Consider the following 24,997-nt stretch of genomic DNA (forward strand, 5'->3'; position numbering starts at 1 on the left):
GGTGGTGGAAGATCTTCAGCCCTCCACTTTTGTCCTGTAGTGCCCTTCCCATCATAACGTTGCAAGATCTGAAGAGTCTGCTTTTAGCTTCGCCTGGTTTCCTTCCTCCACTTCTGGCTGGGCATGCGAGTCTGGGGGCTAAGTTGAGACTTTTCCTTCCCCCACAGCACACACAGCTGCTGCTGCTGCCTGGCTCTGAAATGCTCCATTGTGATACAGACTGTGCAGGAACCCCAGGGAAGGGAGGATTAGCCAGCATTCCCGTGGGCCTGGGGGAAGGATTTGCCTGCCACAGATGTATCAACAGCTGCTCTGTGTTCCCTGCAGTTGGAGCCTCCGGGTGGGGCCCTGGCAGAGCCCTTCACTTTCCCTGGCTTGTTATGCTTCTCTGCTTGTTAGGTTCATCCCAGGTCTAGTTTGTTCTGCAACCTGTTAGCAGCAGGAAACACTTCCTGATCAACTGGTGCAAAGGTCCATATCATTTAGTTATGTTCTGTCTTTGTGAATACCTTGGCTTCTAGTGGCATCCTTACCTCTTGCCTTGGTATTCATTGGCTACTGTTTTGGAGTTCTGGTCTCTTTGTGCCAGTTAGTACAGGAGAAAGAGTTGCCACCATAGGGGATCATTTTTCCTGCTGATGTGTATCTCACTGGGTAATCCGCTGATGGAGGAACAGGCCCTGGGTTTTTTCTTTTTCCTTCATCAGGGAGTGATTTATTCCATCGCTTTCCTTTCCTGTACCCCAGGAATTTAATCAGATACCCGAAGCAAAGTAGTTCAGTGAAAAAGAGGACAGAATCTGGTTAGGGATTCTGAAAAAAAATCCTCTGGAAGCCTCGTGAGCGTGTCCAGCATTGAGATTAACACCTAGCAAAATTATTTGTGAGGCAGCAGGAAATTTTTGGCCCCTTTCCCTGTGTCCAGCTGCTGATTGGGAGTTGAAGGTATTTGAGCAATTTCTAATACTTTGGTATTTTTTTGTCTTCCCCTCTCTCTTTGCTATTGCAGCTCAAAGCTTTCCTGAAGCATTGTAAAATAGCCAACTACAGCAAGCAGATCCGGCAGCTGCTGGAGAAGATACAGGAAAATTCAACTTATATTGCCAGCAAGCGTCAGAAAGCCTCCTTCAGCGTCGCCCACAGGGAGGCTGTGGTAAGTCTGACATGGATTCCACTTCCTGAAAAGACAGACAGACTCCAGCTTGGGGGGGGATGCTGTGTGAGGGAAGAAAGGGGTCACAGAGTTGGCATGCATGTCTTCCAGTTTTCTGGGAGACTACAGGAGCCCCACCTCTAAGATGTGTATCCTTAAGCTCCTAATATTTGGTGGTGGTGGGTGGGGGTCATCACTCCCCCCTGCTCATAAACCCTCTGCGCCTTCCAAAATATATTAACTCTTTGAGCTCCAAGTCCTTCCAACTCCTGGTCTTCTGCTTCTTTGCAGTTGACTGATGAACAGTAATAGCTGGGGCATGTTAACATATTTGTGTCTGAGAAGACTAACTCTCGAATAAAGAGCAATTGAAAATTCGTTGGCGGGTCAAAAGCGCGCGAGGACAAAGGCGTGCCGACAACTGAGCGCGGACAACTGAGCGCAAGGCTTCATCTCGCCGAAGAAAACCCATATTTTAAAGGGCTCTGGTGGGGGGAACTCCCCCACTCCATTTAATAGGGATCGCGCTGCAGCACGCTGCTATGTTGGGGGGGGTGTAACCCCCCACATTATACTGAAAACTTAACTTTTTCCCTAAAAAACAGGGAAAAAGTTAAGTTTCCAGTATAATGAGGGGGGTTACAAACCCCCCACAATGCCAGCGCGATCTCTATTAAGTAAAGGGGGGGTTCCCCCACCAACACCCCCCGTCGGAGCCCTTTAAAATACGTTTTTTTTTTGGCGCGATGAAGTCCTGCGCTCAGTTGTCGGCACGCCTTTGTCCTCGCGCGCTTTAGACTATGAACCGAAAATTCGGTAGCCCAATCTTCAGTATTCTCTTGCCGTCTTTTTTACCTCAATAATCATGTACCACCTGCTCTGTCATTTTGATGCTAGCCATGCTGATAGGAGAATGGGTACAAGCGGATCGATTTTTCACTCCATCAAAAATTACAAAGACCAGGGGACATGCGATGAAGTTACAGGAAAGAATGAGGAGAGTGTGGCGCAGTGGTTAAAGCTACAGCCCCAGCACCCTGAGGTTGTGGGTTCAAACCTATGTTGCTCCTTGTGATCCTGGACACATCTCTTAATCCCCCCATTGCCCCAAGTACATTAGACAGATTGTGAGCTCACCGGGACAGACAGGGAAAAATGCTCAGGAGCCTGAATAATTCATGTAACTGTTGTGAGCTCCCCTGGGAGAATGGTTTAGAAAATTGAATATATAAATACTTTTAAAACCAATAAAAAGAAATATTTTTTCACTCGGAGAATAGTTAAGCTCTGGAACGCATTGCCAGAGCTTGTAGTAAGAGCGGATAGCGTAGCTGGTTTTAAGATGGGTTTGGACAAATTCCTGGAGGAAAAGTCCATAGTCTGTTAATGAGAAAGACATGGGGGAAGCCACTGCTTGCCCTGAATCGGTAGCATGGAATGTTGCTACTCTTTGGGGTTCCGGAATCTTGCTGTTCTTTAGGATTCTGAATGGAATGTTGCTACTCCTTGGGTTTTGGCCAGGTACTAGTGACCTGGATTGGCCACCGTGAGAACGGGCTACTGGACTTGATGGACCGTTGTTCTGACCCAGTAAGGCTATTCTTATGTTCTTATGTAAGATACCCTTCCCTCCTCACCCCCATTCCAGACATGGCAGAGGCAGAACTTCACCTGAAATAGAGCAAAGTGTTCCATCGGTTCTGGGAATACTGTGTTTCTCGGGGCTTAGTCTCAGCTTGTTTTAATAACAGCAGCGATAACATTCCTGGGGTCCAAACAGCAGCAGTCAGAGTGAGTATCACTGCAGTCTTATGTTCTTCTTTTTAGGCTGAGAAAAAGCTCAAGGTCCTGACTAAAGAGGCTGAGACAGAGGTCCCACAAAGCTATATATAGGGCTCCTAGAATGGTGGCAAAATAGGCACATATGGGGAGAAGAGCTGAACTGGTGTACAAGTTAAACTTTCAGCTGTTCGGGGAAGCCAGCGCATGTGATTTGATGCTCGGCAAGTCTGGGGTGGTTTGGAGGACAGTGTTGATTCTGGTCTCCCCCCCCCTTCCTCCATCCAGCATAGACCTCACTCCTACTGTCACCTAGGGCAAGAGGAATGTGTAGCTTTTCCTGTAATGGTTCTGTTTCATCTTTCATGGCAGAGGACAGTGTGAGGAAATTTTGTGGTCTGACTGGTGTTTCACAACCTTTTGTGTAAGAGCCTCAGACAACTTTTGTTTCTCTTTTCCCCTCCCCCCTACTACCGTGTTCTATTCCTTTAAAGGAGAAACTCATAATTTTGGTTGAATGTAGGTAAAACATGATTAATTATTACCTTTTGTTTCCTCTTTATGCATCTCAAAGTGTTTCACAGACAAATGTTGACTCTTTCGTACAAGCTGTACCCCAAAGTTCTTTCCCAGTGGAATGGAAAATCAGTGAGTGCTTCTTAATGCATTTCCCCATTAACACACACAGCATCAAATCCCTGGGCCTGGCTTGCAAAATGAATGCTTTGTTCTTGCTCTGGTATTTGATGCCTAAAGTGTTGCCACTGTCTGGGTGCAAGGATTTGACCCCGTGCCCCATTGCAGATTTCCTGTGCCAGTATGAGAAGAGGCAGCCTCGGGGAGCTCAGACATGCCTCTACCATGAACAGACTCCACATCCCTTGTGCTGCCACAGGCACAAGACAATAATTACAAAATATGTTTGTCATAATTTTTCTTGCAGCCGGTGCCAGCCATCTCTTAAACCGAACCCAATGCGGTGAGGATTAGTGCCTTAATAAATATTTTAATGGAAGATGAGGAAGCGTACTGGTAATATAAATCTTCATCTCTGTGTGCCAAGCTCCGTCCTTAGACACTCTGGCACCACAACAGAACTTGAGCACACAAGCATGAGACGTGCGAGGAAAAGAAAGCAGGAGCGATGCACCTACTACAGAGGGGGGGGAGGGAGACTGTCGCTGTATCCTCCCTAGAACTGAAACTGGGAGATGGGGGGCTTGCACTAGAGGAAAGTGATAAATATTCCTTCATTAACTTGCCTCCATTCCCCACCCCCATACTGCATTGTTGGTTTCCATATCCGAAGCATGCTGAACTCTTGTCAGGCAAATGGGAGTTGGAGGAGGCTAATTTCATCTCCAGGACAGGAGAGCTTTGCAAGGGCATCCCAGTACTAATCACTGGCCTTTTGTACTGTTGACACAGCTTAAAGGGCTGGAAAATGAGCTCTTTGAGGAGCAGCCAGGAGAAAGGGCGTGGCCACAGGATGCTCTGGAATCCTTCCCTGCCACTTTGGTTTCCATGGTTTTTGCCAAGGCGGTTCAGAGATAGCTGGCAGCAGCAGCATTGAGGTTGTTTGGTGCCAGGCCTCATCCTTGCTGATGAGCAGAGCATAATGCAGGAGTCTCGTAAGGAAACCGGGGAACAGCAAAGCAGACGTGGGATTAAAAAACAAAACCCCAAACCAACCAATGTACCTATTTCACTCTTCTCAGGGAGACGTCCCGATTAAATAACAGTCACTTCTGAAAACCTCTCACTGTCTTGGAATGTTTCTGCTAACATTAGTGGTTATGAAGGGCATCTCACTACAGGTCAGGACTGTTCTGTTGCATGCCACATTCCTCAAGTGGTATGTCAGTCCACCTGTAGGACACTACAGCTCTTTACCAGCATAGGGACAATTTGTGGCATTACCACACTAAATTGTGCAACCACTTATTATAACATTATAGTAGTAGTAACCAACTTTTTTATCTCAAGCAAAACACAGGGATTGGACAGCGAGTGAAGGTTTTTAGGAGTCATCACTGTTCTTAAAGTTTCCTGGCTCATGTTGGGAATGTTGGAAAAACCATTAGTTTGCAGTGAACAGAAGGTGTGGGATTAGCTGAACCCAGTGGAAAGTTCAGAAAAAAGTGAAAAACTTCCTTTTGGGTTCTGTGGCTTGGAGAAGAGGTCATGTTTGACATCTTCCTCTATCACCAGGGAACTGGAGCAAAAGGTTCCGCAGTTCAGCAGCCAAAAACACAACAGCTGCTTTGTGTGAAGAAGAAATGTGTCCCTACCATGTCAGAGTACCCATATGCTAGGGACCGCTGTATGTCCTGTGTTTTTCAAGCAGGGCCAAAGCAGCACAAGGCCCTTCCATGGAGGTGGCAATTTAATAAAGTGTTTTCTTGTAGAAATGTAGGCACGCCAAGATAACACTTCTCCATGCGTTCTGCACATAGGCATTACCATGGACAGAGTTTGGGTGGAATTACAACGCATGTGTCTATTTTATGAAATACATGCACATGTTTACATCTGTGTTGTATCGAGAGTAAATTTGTGTAGTGACATTTGTGAACCTCATTTATAAAGGCCCAATGGTGTCTGTTGTTTTGCAAAATATGTTTTGTTTTTTTTCTAACCTCATTAGAAGTGCTTATAGGAAGAGATACACAGGAATTTAAATGGATTGGAGAAAATTGAGAATAGTGCAGAATACGGCCATTCGTCTGATATTTGGACTGAAGAAAAGTGATCATGTCAGTCCTTATTATCGACTATTGCATTGGCTACCAGTGGAAGCACGTGTAATATTTAAATTTTCATGTATTTGTTTTAAGTTGGTTTGGGGATTGGCCCCTACCTACCTTTTTAACTCATTTTGTGCTATATAACCCTGCGAGCATAACCAGGAATTGTAATTTATTTGCATACCCGAAGATCCTAGGCTGCAAATATAGGTCTTTTCTAGATAGGATGCTTGCATATCAAGCAAGTAAACAACAATCCTGGTTGGGTAATTATATTGGAGGAACCATGCTGGTCTTACGGCGCATTTTGAAAAGAAATCAAGACGATACTATTTGATAAATTTATCTCCTAATTTGAAGTTTTATTCATAACTTAAAAAATTTTACTGTCTTTTTTTAGCTAACATATTTACTCCATTAATATTTTGTATAAACCGCCTAGAATTCATTGGATTGTGGCAGTATAGAAGAATAAAGTTAGGTTATGTTACAGTGGCCTATTCTATAATAGGAAAGAGACAGAGGTAGTTCCGATTTACAGGGGTGAATGATTTCACTCCATTAAAACGGGGAGGGAAGGGAATAGAGGTGTTGGATAAGAGATTTAGGGGTGATGATAAATGAGGCTTTCGGTTTCCTGAAGTTGAGAAAAAAAACTTTTTTTTATACCAAGAGGTGTTTAGAATGGTGGGCCGAAGGTTTGTGGTTCTTTTTTTGTGGATTACTGCAATGCTTTTATGAAGCATATCATTAGTTGGTGTTGCCAGAAAATAAGAGCACAACTAAAAACCTACTAGCCTGTGGGGAAACCCCCCCCCCAAAAAAAAAAAAAAAAAAGCCTGTAGGAAAAAACCCAATGTGCTCCATCTCCAGACTGCTTTCTATGCTTGTTGAGCCTTTGAGACTAATTTGATAGTATATTTTCCTAATATAGGAGTCCTTTTACTATAGAATATAATGGGTGCCTTAGCATTTAGTGTGCTCTAATCTTTAGTGCACCTCAATAAAAAGACCCCCTAGTGTGTCTCCCATTGCAGGAAAGGAACCGAAATACACGTCTCTTGTTTTTGGGGTTTTTGTTTTGTATAATCAATAATTTGAAGTGTGTTCCCTTATTTTGAGTGATTATTCTATTTGGGATTGCCAAGAAGGGTGACCCAAACAAGGGAGAGTGTTGAACTTCATTTACAGACCTTCCATTTTTTTGTGATTAGAGCTTGGGTACAATTTGGGATTGTGACTGCTCCATTGAGCTTTTAAAGGGATTGGCCCTATATATGTGGTTGGAAAAGTTAAATGATACCAGTCAAGTAATGCTCCTTAATGTGCTCCTGAGGGTGCTTCCTTTTGGCCCCTATTTTTTCTCTTCTTTTTTTTTTTTTTTTAGGTATTTCCTTTATAAGCCTTCCTTCTCAATTCTTTCATCTCTGCTTATTTGTGCTACAATTATGTCCTCACCTTATAACCAAATTCCTGTTCACTGGGGCCACCGTCCCGAGACTGTCTATAAGGCTTCTCATCCCTTGACTCCTTAAAATTTTAATTTACTCCACCCACTTTCATCGATAAAACCATCTGTTGCTCAACTCAACTCGCTTAATATTGGTCTTATTAATTCACAATCACTAAAAACTAAACATCATCTTTTACATGACGAAATAACACAGAACAATCTTGATATTCTCTGCATTACCGAAACCTGGTTAGCAGATGGGGAAGAAAGCTATTTCACATACTCTTGTCCCCCAGGTTTCACTTACTATTATAATCATCGGAAAGGAAAAATAAGAAGTGGGCTGGCTATTATTCATCGACCTTCTTTAATTTCAGTTCTTGAATTTTTCTCAGGTAATTGGTTCCTTGAAACCATCCAGTTCAAACTCAGATTTAATCCCCCTTCAGATTACTTACTACTCTACCTCCCGCCTCCTATTAGTAGTCAAACTTTTGTACTTCTTCAATCTACTATCTTTGATTTTTGCATCTCCTCCCCAAACCCAATTATCTTGGGTGACTTTAACATTCACTTTGATGATCATAATAACGCAGCCTCCACAGAGCTTCATAGCCTCTTGAACGGTCTATGTCTTTGCCCTATAATCTCTAGTCCTACACATTCAACAGGACACACTTTAGACATGATGCTTGTACAAACCTCTCAACTTAGCTTTTTTCAAGTTCCCAAGTTTAAACCAATTCCCTGGTCTGATCATTTCTTTATCTCTTTTGCACACCACACTACATCTCATCAAGTTAAACTTAATTCCAAAACAATCACCACGCGAGATTACAATAAATTGGAGGCAGCATCTGTTGACTCCCATATCAAATTTAACCCGGACGACAAGATGTCTATTGATGAAAAACTTTCAGCATGGAACACTTCCATTTCCGCTCTTTTAAACTCTTTGGCTCCAATCTCAACCTTTACACTTTCTCCATGCAAACTGAAAAATCCCTGGTACACATACAGACTATCCCTAATTAAAAAACAACTACGCTCTCTCGAGAGGAAATGGTGACATCATAAAACCTTAACAAATCATAATAAATTCAAGGAATATGCTAACTACTACAAATCTGAAATAAATAAAAGTTAAAAGGAATATTGGGGGGATTCGGATCCAAGATGGCTGCTGCTATCTGAATGCTGCCAGATCGTCTGAGAGTGTTTTTTCTCTTACCCTTCAACGATGCCGAAAAGACGGGGCAGAAGCGTTGGTGGTGCCTCCCAGCGATTAGTGCCCATAGTTCCTACAATCGAGGACATTTTCAGACGCCTGCAAACGGAGCCAGCTGCTTCGGGGAATCGCTCGTTGAGAGTGCCGGCAGAGAGGAGTGCCTCGGCAGAAACCCACGGGCTAGACGTCACTCTGAGCCCCGACATCAGGACGCCTCCCCTCCAGCCGCTGCCGCTGGGAGCCAGCTCACCGCGAGAGGAGAGTGTGTCCGAAGAGGCAGTATTCTCCCCTCGAGAGGCCAGTGAATCGGAGGGCTCGCTGCAGGAAATGGCTCAAAAGGACTTGCTTCTTTTGGAAAAACCAGCAACCGGATCATCTTCTGCTATGGAGGAACAAGGCACTGGGGAGGTAAACCAATCACCTGAGCCTGCTTATACTACACTAATAGTTCCTTTTGCTCCAGTTAAGCCCCCAGAAGTTACACTAGATTCACTTTGGGAATTAGTATTGGCATTGGGGAATTCCTTGAATCCCCAAATTAAAAATTTAGATAAAGAATTGAAAGACCAGAAAGAAGAAATAAAAACTTTGAAAGAGGATATTAAACTATTGAAATCAGATATGCAAGAAGAAAAGAAGGATATAAAAATGATTGGAAGCCATCATGATCTACTTGTAAAGGATAATTTGATTATAAGGAGAAAATTGGAAGTACTTGAAAACAATAGCCGGATTAATAATTTACGTTTAATTAATTTTCCAAGGGTTCCGTCAATTTCCCCAAGTGAAATGATAAAGCGTTACTTTCTGGAAATACTTAAAATTCCTGAGAACTCTTTACCACCTTTGTCAAGAGTGTATTATCTACCTACAAAGACTCAGGATTCTCAGAAGAAAGAAGGTGTTGAAAAATCTCAGGAACTTTCCCTGGACGTTTCCGCTTTATTGGAACAATCAGATAGAGAAGTGGCTATTTCAGCCACTCTCTTATTGTCTGTGGCTTTGGCTCCAGACAAAGATTGGATCCTTAAACTTTTCTTTAAAAATAGATCCAGAGACTTCCTGGGTTTCCATATTCAAATTTTTCCTGATGTCTCTAGGGAGACTCAAAAGAGAAGAAGGGAATTTCTATTATTGAAACCGGGTGTGACTCAAATTGGTGGTTTATTTTTCCTCAGATATCCTTGTAAATGTGTAGTGAGGTATCGTACTTTAAAATATGTGTTTTTTGAACCGGCTCAGTTGACGGCATTCCTCTCCAATAAGCGCCTTGAAATGGAATAATATCTAAGTCCGAGTAATTATTTAGCTCTGTTTCAGCATCAGATAGTGAGCTTTCTTGTTAATTATTAGATGGTTCAATCACTCCTATTTCCTAATCATGGATCCTAATAAATTGAGGACTAGTGTGTGATTAAGTAGAGAAATAATTTCCTATTATAATTTGAATTATTTTTTGGATGGTAATTTCAATACTATGTTATCTTAATTACACTTTCTGTACAAGATGATATGCTTGTTAATTAATGTGAAAACTTATAAATAAAAAATTATAAAAAAAAAAAAAAAAGGAATATTAATCCAGGCAAATTAAAAAGCTAAAAACACTTCTGCTCTATATACAATCATGAAATCGTTAACATCAACAAAAAAAGCAGCAAATATGTCGGGGGAATTACCTTCTGCTCAGTCTATAGCTACATACCTCATCAATAAAATTCATAAAATTAGAGAAACTATTATATAGAGAAATTCTAATACCACTCACAATCCTTTGCCTGCTACTGATAGTAATAAGTCAAAGAGGTTTCCATTCTCAGAACATTCAAGATTCTCTTTGTCTACCCTTCAAGACATTCAAAGATGCCTGAATTCATTAAATACTGAGGGAACCAAGGCTGAAATAATTCCCTCTTGAGATGTTTTTTCTCTACTTTTGGCCCAGGTATTTTGGATCTGGTTAGGACAAGCCTAGCCTCCGGATCACTGCCCCATGATTGGAAAAAATCCATCATCTACCCAATAATCAAAGATCATAAAACCAGTGCTAAAGAGGTTTCTAATTACCAGCCTATAACTAATGTTCCTTTCTTATCTAAGCTTACCAAAAAAATGGTCTTTAGGCAAGTTAAGGACTTCATCGAAAAGACTAACGTGTTACACTCAAACCAAACGGGGTTCCGTCAACACCATTCCATTGAACTCTCGCTCATAGGTCTGACTACAAAAATTCTATATCATCTTGATCACCATTAATCTGTATTACTCATTTCTTTAGATCTCTCTTCGGCCTTTGACACAATTGATCGTAAACTTCTTTTGGAGCGCCTCCAAGACATTGGTATCACCGATCAAGTGTTGGATTGGTTTACATCTTTCTTCTCAGAACGCACCTCTAAAGTAATCTTTAATACTGCATCTTCTGAATCTTTTAAAAACAAGTACGGCATCCCTCAAGGTTCAGTATTATCATCTTTACTCTTTAATATTTTTATGGCATCCCTCTTGACCTTAGGTTAGTCTATCGGTTTTACGGTGTTCGCTTATGCTGACGATGTGCAGCTTATTCATCCTATAGATATGAACAATCTTGGTGAGGTAGCTATCATTAATGAAAAACTTGAGAGAATTAAACTCTGGTTGGATTCAAACATGTTATCCTTAAACGTTGATAAGTCAACCGTCATGACCTTTCAATTCAAAGAAGGATTATCTATACAGGCCCCTTTGAAATTTGAATCCTCACCCATCAAATCTGTACCTTTATTAAAATTGTTATGGGTCACTTTAGGTAGAAAATTCTCTTAGCATCTCCATATTAGTACAGTTGTCCAGCGATGTTTTCACCGGCTAAGAATGATAAGATCAATTTCTAAACTTTTGGATACTGCATCTTTGAGCATCCTAATCCATTCCCTTGTTATTTCATGTATAGATTACTGCGGTGCCCTCTTAAAAGGAATAACAAAAAAAGAACTTAGGCGACTTCAGATTGTCCAGAATACAGCAGTAAAAATCATTTATAATGCAAAGAAATATGACCACGTCTCCCCCCCCTTCTGCATAAAGCACATTGGCTACCTATCAATCACTAAATTAGTTACAAAATTCTCCTTTTAACTTTTAAAACCCGTTTATATAATCGGCCAGAATTTATTGATCAACTATTTATTCCATATAGCCCATCATGATCTCTCCGTTCTGCAGCTCAAAATCTCCTTAACGTTAAAATATGTTAACACTTTAAGATCTAATAATTTTGCAGTGACATCACCTTCACGTTGGAGTTCCATTCCTAATTACATAAGGGAAGAAACTTCCGTAGGCCCTTTCAAGATTTAAGTTGAAGACTTTCCTATTCATAGACGCTTTTGATACATAACTGCCCTCGTAAGGGCAACAATCTCATCGTTGTTTTCCAGGTCAACCCTCTCATTATTGTTCTTTCCTTGTTTGTTCTTTCCTTTACTGATTGTAGTTCTCTCCTTTTCCCTCTTGTTTTTACTTCTGTTTGTTTGGTGTATATATTTTTGTTTTTACTGACCAATCCCCAGTAATGATATGTTCCGTTTTGAATCATTTGTTTTTGTGCCATCATATGCTGATAATGAATTTTATTATACATCACTTTGAATTTTAGAATAAGCGCTATAACAAATTTTTAATAAACCTTGAAACCTTGAAGATCTTTACAAGATGCTTTTTGGGACTGTCTGTCTTCACAAGATGTGTCAAAGGAAGAAATGTCGGGATAGGGCTTTCTCTTTAAGGAGACCAGCATGTCCCTTGAATAAGGAGTGAGGAAACCTGTATAAGAAAGTAAAAGTTCACATTTTCTCTTTCCACTCCACTCAGTACTGTATAGACCTCTATCATATCGCCCCTGAGCCATCTCTTCTGCAAGCTGAAGAGCCCTAGCCTCTGTAGCCTTTCCTCATAGGGAAGTTGTCCCATCCCTATGTTTTATCATTTTTGTTGCCCTTCTTTGTACCTTTTCTAATTCTACATCTTTTTTCAGGTACGGCAACCAGAATTGCACACAGTATTTGATAGTATAAGTATTCGAGGCTTGTGCGGTTAAGGCAGAGCTTACAGGAATGGGACAGGGACAGTGACAAAACTCATGGGGACGGGATGAAATTGAGTTCCTGCGGGGATGGGGACAAAATTGTCCCCGTGTCATTCTCTAGTAGGTACTAAAACATATATTTTTTTGGAAAATAGCAAAAGGAATATGCATTGTTTCAATCCATGCCCTAGCCCCAGATACATATGTAGAACAAAACATATTTTTTACCTGCACACAGGGTGAGTGGTTTTCACATAACCTATTTTTGCAGGTAAAACATGGAAATGGCATTGAAAATTGAACATAAGCATTGCCATACTGGGACAGAGCAAAGGTCCATTAAGCCAATCCAGGTCACAAGTACCTGGTAAGATCCCAAAAGAGTAAAGCAGATTTGATGCTGCTTATCCTAGAAATTCATCACACATCCTAAAATTTTTAGCAGGTCAGCATTTTTAAAGTGCTGACTGCCGTGAGCTTTTTATACCCAGATCGTCAGCACTGGTCCATTCCCAGATACCGATGACCTAGGTGTAATGTGGCACCAGCACTTCTCCAGGTAGATCAAATCAGAATGGCCTATGTTTCTGGCCCTGCTTCTCATGCTCAAGTTTCAAGTTTATTCATTATTTGATTGATCGCCTATCATAATTACTAAGCGATTTACATATACAAAGAGTACAGGATAAAACAATAACAATAATATAAATAAAAATATAAAAATCATTTAAATATTAGACAAATTACAACAGGAAACACTAGGATAGAGGGGAAAGAAATACAATTTATAATAGGAAAGGAGAGAACATTGAGGGTAAATTACAAAAGGAAAGGGAAAAACAAAATAAATTTGGAAATAATATCTTTAGATGACTGGTATGATTGGTAGTAATAAAGAGCAATTAGCATTTCAATTAAGTATTGAAAGCGTCTTTAAAAAGAAAGCTCTTAAGTTGGCTTTTGAATTTATCAAGATTTTTCTCTACCCTTAAATATAGTGGGAGAGAATTCCATGTTTGTGGTGCTGTAACGGTGAAGATATATTGTCTTCGGGTATTTATGAATTTAAGAGTAGGAATAACCAATAACAACTGTTCATTGGATCGTAAAGTTTTTTGAGAAGAGTATGGAATTAAGTCTTTATAAATAAATGACGGAGTTTTGTATAGCAACGATTTAAAGGTGAGTAAAGATAATTTATACAATATTCGGTGTGCAACTGGGAGCCAATGAGCCTTTTGCAGTAGAGGGGTGACATGATCAAACTTTTTGGCCCCCATGCTCAATGTCCTAAATGTCAATCTGCTCCTGCTGGTCTGCGTCATATGTTTTGGTCTTGTGAGAGGATCCAAACCTTTTGGTCCTTTGTTGGATTATATTTACAGACCGTTTTGCATAAAAGGATCCCCTTGTGGGCAGATGTTCTGCTTTTTTCCCAGGTTCATTCCCTGGGTCTGTCCAAGGGTGGCATTTGTTGTTGCAAAAAGCTTCTTTGATGGCTAGAAAATGTATCCTTTTACTGTGGAGATAATCTGAAACTCCTACTATCACCTTCTGGAGGAATGATATGCTTACAATGTTAAAACTAGAATAATTGGACAGGTCAGTGGAGAAGGTTAAGAACGTAAGAATTTCCGCTGCTGGATCAGACCAGTGGTCCAACGTGCGCAGCAGTCCGCTCACGCAGCGGCCCTCTGGTCAAAGACCAGCACCCTAACTGAGACTAGCCCTACCTGCATAAGTTGCAGTTCAGCAGGAACTTGTCTAACTTTGTCTTGAACCCCTGGAGGATGTTTTCCCCATGACAGACTCCGGAAGAGCGTTTCAGTTTTCTACCACACTCTTGGTGAAGAAGAACTTCCTTACGTTTGTATGGAATCCATCCCCTTTCAACTTTAGAGAGTGCCCTCTCATTCTCCCTACCTTGGAGAGGGTGAACAACCTGTCCTTATCTACCAAGTCTATTCCCTTCAATACCTTGAATGTTTCGATCATGTCCTCTCTCAATCTCCTCTGTTTGAGGGAGAAGAGGCCCAGTTTCTCAAATCTTTCGCTGTATGGTTTAAGATCATCTGGGCCCCTGTCTGAGATGGTTTGTCACACAGAGCTCGTAGTGCTCTGCTGAAGTCTTGACACTGGAGTGCTTGAGGGGGGGAGGGTTGTTCTTTCTGTTTTTTGGTTCTTAATTGTAACTTTAAGTCTCCGTGAAGAAACTTTACTGCATTTGTTGTAATCTTTTTTTTGTATTTGGATAATTTAATTCAATAAAAACTTTAATAATAGGAAAAAAAAAAAAAATTAGAATGGCCTTTTTTGCTGTCCTGACTTTATCCAGATAGTTGGTCACTATTTCCATTAACTGATTAACTCTGGCTCTTTCCAGATTGTCCCTGAACTGCTTTAGCATTGCCCAGGTAGTGTCAAGGTAGGCTGACCAGCTCTTCATTGGCGCTGTCCAAGTAAATGCCATTGAAATTCTGGGTCTGACCAAATGTTACCCAGAGGCACCGTCTTTCTAGGATAAGTCATTTTGAATATCGGGCCCTAAGTGTACAGCACTATGTGACCACTGAACTTATTTATTTTGATCATTTTCTATATTACTCTATGCTGCTAAAACATCAAGGTGACGGAGATCAGAACTACAAACAAACGCTAGGACCACCAAGAAGTAGAGAAAAGTTAAAATTACGACCCTTTTAAAGAGCAAATTTATAGACCCAAAGGAGATGAGCACACAGCTGGTTTACAACTTTGATGACCTTAGGCCCAAGTTGTTTGTGAATACCTGGGAGAAAAGCCAAGTTTTGATTCCCATCTTGAATTTGAAACTGTGTTTCCCAAGAGCACAAACCAAATAGGCAAAAACTGAATACCTGAAAAATTTGAAGCTGACCCAAGTAGACGGAAGTAAATTTAAAAATTACGCTGAGAGAACTGTAAGGGATTAATGAGATTGCAAGTACACCTGTACAACGGGCACAAAATGTATTAAGATTTTGAATTTGATTTTAGCTGGAACAGGAAGCTAGGGCTGCTCAGCTGGGACTCACACAAAACCACCAACAAAACAATTTTGGATCTCTTCTTTTTCTCCTAGGAGCAATGGGAGAAGCAAGTGAAGGAGGAGGGGACGCCACTGTCAAAGTATTACAGTCATTGGCGGAAACTGCGGGAGAAGGAGATTCAGCTGGAGATCAGCGGCAAGGAGCGGGTAAGGTTGCCTTGTGCCTGTACATATTCAGCTCATGTGCTTCCCAGAAAAATAGCTCTGATTGGCTAATGTGCTGCATGTAGTCCTGCAGTACCAGAAATTCCAAGTCACAAGCATTAAAACTGCCCTCACGTGCTAAGCCATCCCTCTTCACATTTGCCACTGTCCTCCCCTTGCCCATAGTCCAGTATCTCACTCTACATCCCCCTCCCCAGTTTACCTTAAATTTGTCTTTCACCGGCAGAGATATACATAGTCTACCTGTGGGAAGCCCCAGAGCCTTCCTCCTGATGCATCTCGCCAAGCAGAAACAGGAAGTTGTGTTAGATGCGGCCGAAGGAAGGTGAGATGCGGCCGAAGGAGGACTCTGGGGTTGGCCACTGCTGATGAAAGACAAATTTAAGGTACATTGGAGAGAGCTGAGAGAGAGGGGGAGATACCAGACTGCAGGTGGAAAGCGGGAACAGCAGAAAGAGTTGTCAGATTGTGAATGGGGGGAGGGAAAGGTTCTGGATCCAGGGATGGGTGGGGAGGGAATAGGGGTGGAGGAGAGGATAGGAAGAAAGAGGGACTCGGAAGGCAGAAAGGACACCTGAGGGGGGACAGATGCTAGACCCTGAGAGGAGAATTGAGGAAGAAGAGATGCAGGATAATAGGAGGAGGGAGAGAGGAGGACATGCTAGACCATGGGGAGAGGGATGGTAGAAAAGAAGAAGAAATGCTGGACCATGGAAAGAGGGGCAGAGTGAAAGAGAAATGGTATAGGGAGATGGGCTACAGGGGTGGAAGGAGAAGAGGGGGGGGGAGATACTGACAGTGTGAGAAATGCCATTGGAGGTTATCAAGGAGATGAATGAGTGAGTAGAGAGGGTAGAAATATAATGGGGAAAATAGATTAAAGAAGGCATTAGGAGGCTGAAGAAGGGGTGAGACAGGAAATGGGAGAGCTTGGGGGTGAGAGAAAGAAATGGAAAGTTGATATGGAGATGAAAAGTAAAAAGGAGAAGGATGAGAGAGGGTGGAATTTGAGTAGACACAGAAGGGCAGAAAAGAAAGGAAGGAAAGAAAGCTAAAAGGAAAAGATAAGTATGTCAGAGATAAGTGTAGTGAGGGGATAGAAGAAGACAGGAGGAGAGAAGAGAAATTACAAATGGGCAACAGTTACTGCAAAGAAGGTTAGCAGAAGACAGGAAAGCAGAAAAAAAGAAACCGGGACCAGTATGATCGAAAAAATTAAAAGTCTATACAACAAAGATAAAAATATTAGCTTTGGGAAATGTAGATGTGGATTTATTTGTTGTGTTTTATTTCTCCAGTGTTGCAGTACATATTGAGTTTGACTTCTTGAGGTTCTTGGTTTACTTTTAGTCTTCATATTTATATTTCTAATTTATGATCCTTTGTTCTGTATTGGGGGAGGGTCTGTCTGTGCTTTGCCTGTGACTGAGGTATGGCATTCTGTTTTCATGTAGTTTCTATATTGAGATCTGTAGCAGTCTCACTTGTTCAATTTTACCTGTAGTAGGGTTTCTTTAGGGCCCAGTGTAAATATATTTTTCTGTTACAAAGACATTGGATTCTGACCTGAAGCTGTTGTCCTCCTTTAATCACAAACTTTGCAGAAGGATGTCACTCATATCTTTCAACTCCTTCCCTTCACCAGTGGAGAATAGCTTCCTCTTCAGTTTTTCCTTGTGCATGTGAACTGAGAAGGTGTGTTCTGATCTGCTCTGCTTCTTTTTATTATTTTTGGGTATATTTTTCTGTCTGTTCTGTAAAGGCTGGGATCCTGCAGGGGTCTCAGGCTGCTGGTTCCTCTGGGGCTCCTCAGGGCCCAGCTCCCATGGAGCATCCAGAGCGCTTTGGTCTTACGGCATAACTCTTGAACACACGGCCCTAATTCGTAAGGATTACTCGGAGGTAGTCATTGCAACTCTCCTTAAAGCTAAGAAGCCTTCAACATTTGCAGCTTACGCTAAGACCTGGAAGGCTTTCTAGTTGCGATGCACCAAGAAACAGATAGAGCCTTGTCAGGCACTAATTCCAGTCATCCTGGCATTTTTGCAAGCCAGACTAGAGAAAGGCCTAGTGGTTGCATCTCTCAAAGTACAGGTGGCGGGCCACTCATGCTTTCAAGCTCGGGGAGATAAGCAGTTGTTGGTGTCTCATTCAGACATGGTTCTTGAAGGAGGCACTCAGATTCCATCCTCCGTCGCGTTGACCTTTTCCGTCGTGGAACCTTAATATCATTCTGAAGGGCCTCTCTCAATCCCTGTAAGAGCCTCTGCAAGACGCGTCCCTTTTAGACCTTACAGTCAAAACAGTATTTCTGGTGGCCATAGTCTCAGCGAGGCAAATATCAGAATTACAGGCTCTCTCCTGCAGAGAGCTTATCCTACAGCTGGGACAACCTGTAGCTTATCCTACAGCTGGGACAACCCTTGTGGAGTCCCACAAGGCTCCCCCCTGTCTCCCACCCTATTTAACATCTACCTTGTCTCCCTAGGAAATCTCCTACAAAGCTTAAAGCTCAAATTTTTCATCTACGCTGACGACATCACAATAATCATTCCGCTCTCTTACTTTACCTCAGAGTTTCTAAACTCGCTATCCTTCACCCTAAATCAGATCGAACTTTGGATGTCAGCGTTTAGACTAAAGCTAAACCCAGAAAAAAACTAAACTCTTCTTAGTATCCCCAAACGACAAAATTAAGGAAACTACGATACACATCAATGGACTTGACTACTGTATTGAGCAATCATTAAAAATACTAGGAGTCACTTTAGACAAGCATCTCACTCTGGAGAAACACACTGACCTAGTGTTTAAGAAAAGCATCTCGGTGCTTTGGAAACTCCGCACCATTAAAAAATACTTTGATGACACCTCCTTTCGTCTGCTGGTCCAATCTTCCATTCTTAGTGTCCTAGACTACTGTAACATCATTTATCTAGGCGCCTTCAAGAAAATCACCAGGAAGCTGAGACTGGTCCAAAATACCGCCATCCGTCTTATCTTTGGCCTGAAGAAATGGGAACACATATCCCCTTTCTACAACAAGTTGCACTGGCTGCCATTCGAATCCAGAGTTCTATTTAAGTTTTCTTGCATCTGCTACAAAACCGTATCTGGTATGTCACCAGCCTATCTTTACCCCCACTTCAACCGAACTATAATAAGAAGAGCTCCCGCAGATCAATTTTGTTCGCTTTTCCCTCACTGAAATCGTGTCATCTTAAAAGATTCCTCGAACGAACCTTCTCTTTTCAAGTGGCCAAACTAAATTCATGGCTCGCCCAAATCATACTTGACTGCTCTTCATACCCCCCCTTCAGAAAAAAGCTCAAAACTCTACTTTTTAACGGACCAAATCCCTAATGCTCCCCTCTTCCGCCATAACGTTTCCCCTTCTCCACCTTAGAAAACAGATTAAAACCCTTCTTTGCAACAGACCTATCCCTTAACGCCCCCCTTCCCCCCATCTCACCCCCCCTCCTCTTCCTTACTTTTCCGCCCGCCCCCCTTCTAAGTTTGTTGCTCCCCCCCCTTTTTTTCCAGCTAATATGCTTGGCTCCCCCCCTCTCTTAAACTTAATTGTATCCTACTACAGCACACTCTGTATGTACCCCGTATTTGGCCCTTCCCTCACCTAAATTGTTAATGTAAATGAGTTTGACCCTACGATTGCTTTGTTATGTTCTTCTTTTTTCTAATCGCACTGTATGTAATTCATCTATCTGTTGTGAACCGCCTTGAACTCCCTGGGTATGGCGGTATACAAAATAAAATATTATTATTATTATTATTCTCTTCAGGTTGGTGTTTCACTGTGAAAGGTACCCTCCTTTCTACCGAAGGTGTTCTCAGCTTTTCTTTTTTTCTTCTTTATAATTTTCACTATAATTATCACAAGCATTAACTTGTTACAGAAATGCAGAGTCAGGCAAATTATTTCTAAAGCAAAGATGATTCCCAAACCAAATTAAAACAGAAACATTCATTTAAAGAATTTTGTCATTTTATTATTCTTAAATTTAACAATTGACCTCTTTCTTAGACCTCTAAAAAGAGAGAAAATGAGGAGAAACAAAAAGTAAAAAGATGACATTATTAATGAAAAGGCTTAATGTGTTCGATAATACTCCGTTTACATTCAAATTTCACTGCTGCCTTCAACTATGAATTAAATTCTTAACATCCCAAAAACTTCGAAGTTGCTCAGGAACAAAGAAAACATATTTAGTCCCATCATGTTTAATTAAACATTTACAGGGGTAACTTAAAAGAAAAGTAAGAAATTTTGAACATATCAGAACAATCTATACCTCCCCTTGCAAGAGCTTATTATTTACCACAGAGATTAGATCAGCAACAACCTGGAAATGAAAATTTACGAGAGACCCCATTAGATGTCTCAAATTTATTGGATAGCTTCAATATCACTGGCTATTCATAGACTGGTTCCAAATTATCACATCAATATACACCTTCCAGTCTTTCTAATTTTTCTATATGTATATATAATGATCCTCAGAGGGCTACAAAGCCCATTTGGTTTCTGTGAAACAAATCACAGTCACCCGATCGTCATAGGATCGATATTATATCATAGGATCGATATTATGTAAGAAACAGTGGTATTCTCAGTGACTAAAATCGTTTAATTTTGGTTTTTTATGTGGGAGCCTCAACCCTGACGAAAACTATTTTGAAACATGTGCGTGTCGGTAGAGGCGCTCCCAAGTATTCACTATGTAGATCAAGATTTAAAAAAATTGAATATGAAAAATTTCTAAATAATATACATAAAAAAATTACATAATATCGATCCTATGACGATCGGGTGACTGTGATTTGTTTCACAGAAACCAAATGGGCTTTGGAGCCTTCCGAGGATCATTATATATATAGAAAAATTAGAAAGACTGGAAGGTGTATATTGATGGTCCAATTTATTGGAGACATCTAATGCTTCTATTGCTTCTCCGGCTACACTTTTACTGACAGTAGCTCTTCTACTGGATAAGGATTGGATTTTTAAAATGTTCTTTAAGAATAGATCTAAGGAATTCTTGGGATATAAAGTCCAAATATTTCCAGATGTCTCGAGAGACACACAAAAAAGGAGACGTCGGTTTTTGATTTTGAGCCAGCAGTAACAGAGATAGGAGGTGTTTTTTATTTGAGGTTTCCCTGCAAGTGTGTGATTAGATACCAGTCCTTAAAATATGTTTTCTTAGAACCTTCACAGTTGACCAGTTTTATATCTCTTAAATGTCTTGAGAAAGGTATAACATCTGATATCTGAAAGTGTTAAGATTACCTCACTTATTAGTTAAACTGTAATTTCCTGATAAGATTGATAATTCTTTGTGCTTTTGTAATCACTCTGAAATAATCTTGGAACTCCGATTTGAGGACTTGAGACAGATTAGCATATTGTTTTGTTTCCTTGTTTAATTTGATATACAAATTGAAGTCATTTGCTTAATCTATCTTTCTGTACAAGTTTTGTAAACTTGAAAATTATTTTGAAAAGTATAAATAATTTAAAAAAAAAAGAAAAGTAGCTCCCAAATTTTTTACTTTCCTATGGTCTTGTGTTGTTTTACCACATCTGGAGAAATCCATATCTTTTGACCGAAGAAAAAATTTTGAGAAGAGCAAAAGTATAACCTCATTATTGCATTCAGGTCTTGCTCAAAAACAAAAGAAACAAGCAAATACTTCTATACTCAATTTCTTCCTGAGAGCTCTCCAACATATGAGTTATATTATTTAAGTCAATAGGTTATAGTCTCTCAGGTTGATTAGATTCAGTAACTTTATCCAGTTTTTTAGGAAGATAATATATTCTATTATCGTATTTTTCGCTCCATAAGACGCACCTGAACATAAGACGTACCCTAAATTTAGAGGAGGAAAACAAGAAAAAAAACATTCTGAACCAAATTCTCCCTGCCAGGCTCTGCACCCAACCCCACACTCCCTGCTAGGCTTTGTACCCTGTCTCCCCTCTGGTGGTCTAGTGGTAGACGGGGCACAGATGTGAAGGCAGATGACTTTTTAAAATATGCAATATAACCTCAGTAGCAACTATAGAAAAATAGACAAATATAGTGCAAAATATAGACAACAGATATAAATTCTCAAAACTGACATATTTTGACCACTAAATTGAAAATAAAATCATTTCTCTTACCTTTGATTGTCTGGTGATTTCTTTCTTTCCTTCCTCAGGCCCAACAATTGTCCCTTCCTCCTATGTTCCCCTTACTGCCTTCCAGCCTTTGTCCTCTCCCCCCCTCCCCTCGTTATCAGGTGATTTTTTTTTTTTTTTCTTTCTTTCCTTCCTCAGGCCCAACAATTGTCCCTTTCTGCTATGTTCTCCTCACTGTCTTTCAGCCTTTGTCCTATCCCCCCCCAACTCAGGCCCAACAATTATCCCTTCCTCTCTCCCTCCTATGTTTCCCTCACTGCCTTCCATCCTTCGTTCTCTCCCACCCCCAACTTAGGCCCAACAATTACTGGTATCCCTTCCTCCCTCCCTCCTATGTATTCCCTCACTGCCTTCCAGCCTTTGTCCTCTTCTGCCCGCCCACTGAATTCAATTACCTCCCGCTGCTGCCACTGTGAGGATACATCAACGAAGCAGCAGCGGCGGGGGGTTTGGACTCCTTGCTCAGCAGTGGGTCAAGGGAGCTGGCACGGAGTGAATTGCTGGGAAAGGCCAGGTGGGTGCAGTGATTGAACGCCATCAGCCCAGAAGTCTTACCCCTGACGTCAATTCTGACGTTGGACTGAAGGTCCGGGCCAGCCATTGGCTGGTCTGGACTTTCAGTCCGACATCAGAATTGATATCGGGGATTAGGCTTCTGGGCTGGGGGCGTGGAATCGCTCCACCCGCCTGGCCTTTCCTTTTCTCCTCTTATGTGGGCAGGAGCAGCGGCAGGAGCAGAGCCCAGGGGCAGCGGGCGGCGGTTGAAATAAGGTAACGGCCGCGGGAGGGATGCTGGAGGGGGGGGGGGGCTTGTATTCGCTCCATAGGACGCACCCTTTTTTCCACCCACTTTTTTTGGGGGAAAAAGTGCGTCCAATGAAGCGAAAAATACGGTAATTGGGGGAAACAAATCCGGGGAAAACTTCAGATTCTCTATCAAGTATTTTTTAAACATGTCCAGAGGTGTAACTGCAAAAGCTTTAGGAAAATTCAGAATTCTTAAATTGAGTCTTTTATTGAAGTTCTCAATTTGTTCCATCTTTCTCTGAGTGAAGATTTTTTCCTTAGCAAAATTATCAGATAGATTCTGCAATGAAGCAATCTCTTTATCAATTTGGTCAAATTTAGTTGTTTTCAATTTTATGTTTTGTACTGCTGCTGAGAGATTATCCAACTTACTCACGATAGCTGAGACTTCTGTAGTTGATTTAGTAACAGCCACTTCGAGTTTTTGGAGCACCATCCAAATGTTCAGTGTCACCTTTGAGGAACCGATTATCTCGGGTCCTTGCTTGGTTGTGGACTTGGCATCCTGGTCCGAAGGAGTCTCCCCACTGCGTGAACGCATTGGGTCCTTCTGGTCTTCGGCACGCACACTCTCTATCTCTTCCTGCACCGAATAAGGTGACAAACGCAAAGCCAGAGGGGATAACGATATTTCAAGCCCCAACGCTCCAGAGGCTTCTTCCTCGGGTGCAAATGCCGGGGTTACCCCTCCTAAAACAGACGGAGAGCTAGCCATGAAGCGTTCCATCGTGGCTTGTCGGGGCGTGGAGGGAATCCGCCCGAAGAACACCCTTGTGCTTGGTGTGCAGCATAAGTTCTCAGCTTTTCAAGTCAATGAAGAAATTCATTTGCCTGCTTTTCACCCTATGTGTTTGGCTAAAGAGAACAGGATTTTGCAGAGGCTAGATGTGCAAAGAGTTCTACTTCACTACTTGGAAAGGACCAATGATTCACATCTCTCTGACTATCTTTTTGTGCTGACTAGCCAATTGAGGCAGGGCAGATAGATTTGCATGGCAATTTCTTCTTCATATATTGCCTGTGGAAAACAGCCACCTATCTCTTTATCACAGCACATTCGACTTGAAGTGTTGCTGCTTCCTGGGCAGAGTCCCAAGCTGTTCCACCCGATGAAATTTGTAGAGCAGCTACTTCGTCTACTCTCCATACCTTTACAAGGTTCTACAGAGTGGATGTGGCAACCCGAGAGGATGCCACATTTGAGTCCTCAATGCTTCAGGCAGACTCATCTGTCCCTCTCTAGACATCTGGCATTACTTTGGTACATCAGCTTCCGTACAAAATCCCATTTCTTTGCAACAGAATAGAAGATTAGGTTCTTATCTCAGTAATCTTCTTTCTGGTGTAAGGCATAAGATTCTGTACAGCCCGCCCTGTGCAGACTTACAGTTCACCTGTTTACTGCCTCGGACATTGCAGGGGTCCATCACAGGACAACTTCTCCTGTCATTTGGATGAGTATTTAAAAAAAGAAAACAAAAGAGTATGAATAACACAATTTTTCTCAAACCTTGGGGGGTTTTAAGCAAAGGGGGAGAGTGTGGTGCAGTGGTTAAAGCTACAGCCTTAGCACCCTGGGGTTGTGGCTGCTCCTTGTGATCCTGGGCAACTCACCTAATTCCCCCCCCCCCTCATGTACAGAACCTGGCAGGGAGGGAGTGGGGCTGGGTGCAGATATCGGCAGAGGAGAAAGTGAGTGAGGGGGCTGGATGCGGAGCTCTGGCAGATCAGCGACGGAGGAGAAACAGGGTGCAGAGCCTGATGGGGCAAGGCAAGGTTTATATTTGAGTCAACCTTTTTTCCTTCTTTTTTTTTTTTGGGGGGGGGGGAAAGGTTACCTCGGTTTATATTTGGGTCCGTTTATATATGAGTATATACGGTAGGTGCATGGGACCTGGGTTGGCCACTTTTGGAAACAGGATAATGGGCTTGATGGACCTTTAGTCTGTCCCAGAATGGGAATTCTTATGTTCTTACGGGAGACTCGGAGAGCCATACCTGACTTCAGGGTGACCTGGATGGGGGGTGGGGGGGGCTGGAGAGAGAAACTGTGCTGAGGGGGCAAGACAGGGCACTGTGGATGGGCCGGGGATTTAGGGTATGTCTGGGGACAGGGTCACGTGTCCCTTTTTTTTTTTTTACTAAACAAATATGGTAACCCTACACAAGTACCTGACAGGATAAGACTCCTGAGCACCATGCTGAAGAGTCTCCTAATTTAAGTAACCCTCACTCTTATTCCAAGGCAGCCGCCATCACATCTGCGGTTCTGTGAGCTGCCATAGACTGAGAATGGAAAGCTGACAAAAAAGTAGTGATATGCA

At 41.8% G+C, this 24,997-nt stretch overlaps 1 protein-coding gene across 2 annotated transcripts in view; it reads left to right on the top strand.

Annotated features, from left to right (window-relative positions):
- The window catches only part of NOC2L (NOC2 like nucleolar associated transcriptional repressor), a 101,968-nt gene that overhangs the window by 55,051 nt on the left and 21,920 nt on the right, over nucleotides 1-24,997 (top strand). For both annotated transcript variants that reach the window (XM_033921678.1, XM_033921679.1), the window contains exons 15-16: nucleotides 1,010-1,153; nucleotides 15,530-15,643. In XM_033921678.1, the coding sequence (XP_033777569.1) occupies nucleotides 1,010-1,153; nucleotides 15,530-15,643 (258 nt within the window). The remainder of the gene's footprint in view (nucleotides 1-1,009; nucleotides 1,154-15,529; nucleotides 15,644-24,997) is intronic.

This window comes from Geotrypetes seraphini, chromosome 15 (assembly GCF_902459505.1).
Source record: "Geotrypetes seraphini chromosome 15, aGeoSer1.1, whole genome shotgun sequence".
Classification (NCBI taxonomy): Eukaryota; Metazoa; Chordata; class Amphibia; order Gymnophiona; family Dermophiidae; genus Geotrypetes; species Geotrypetes seraphini.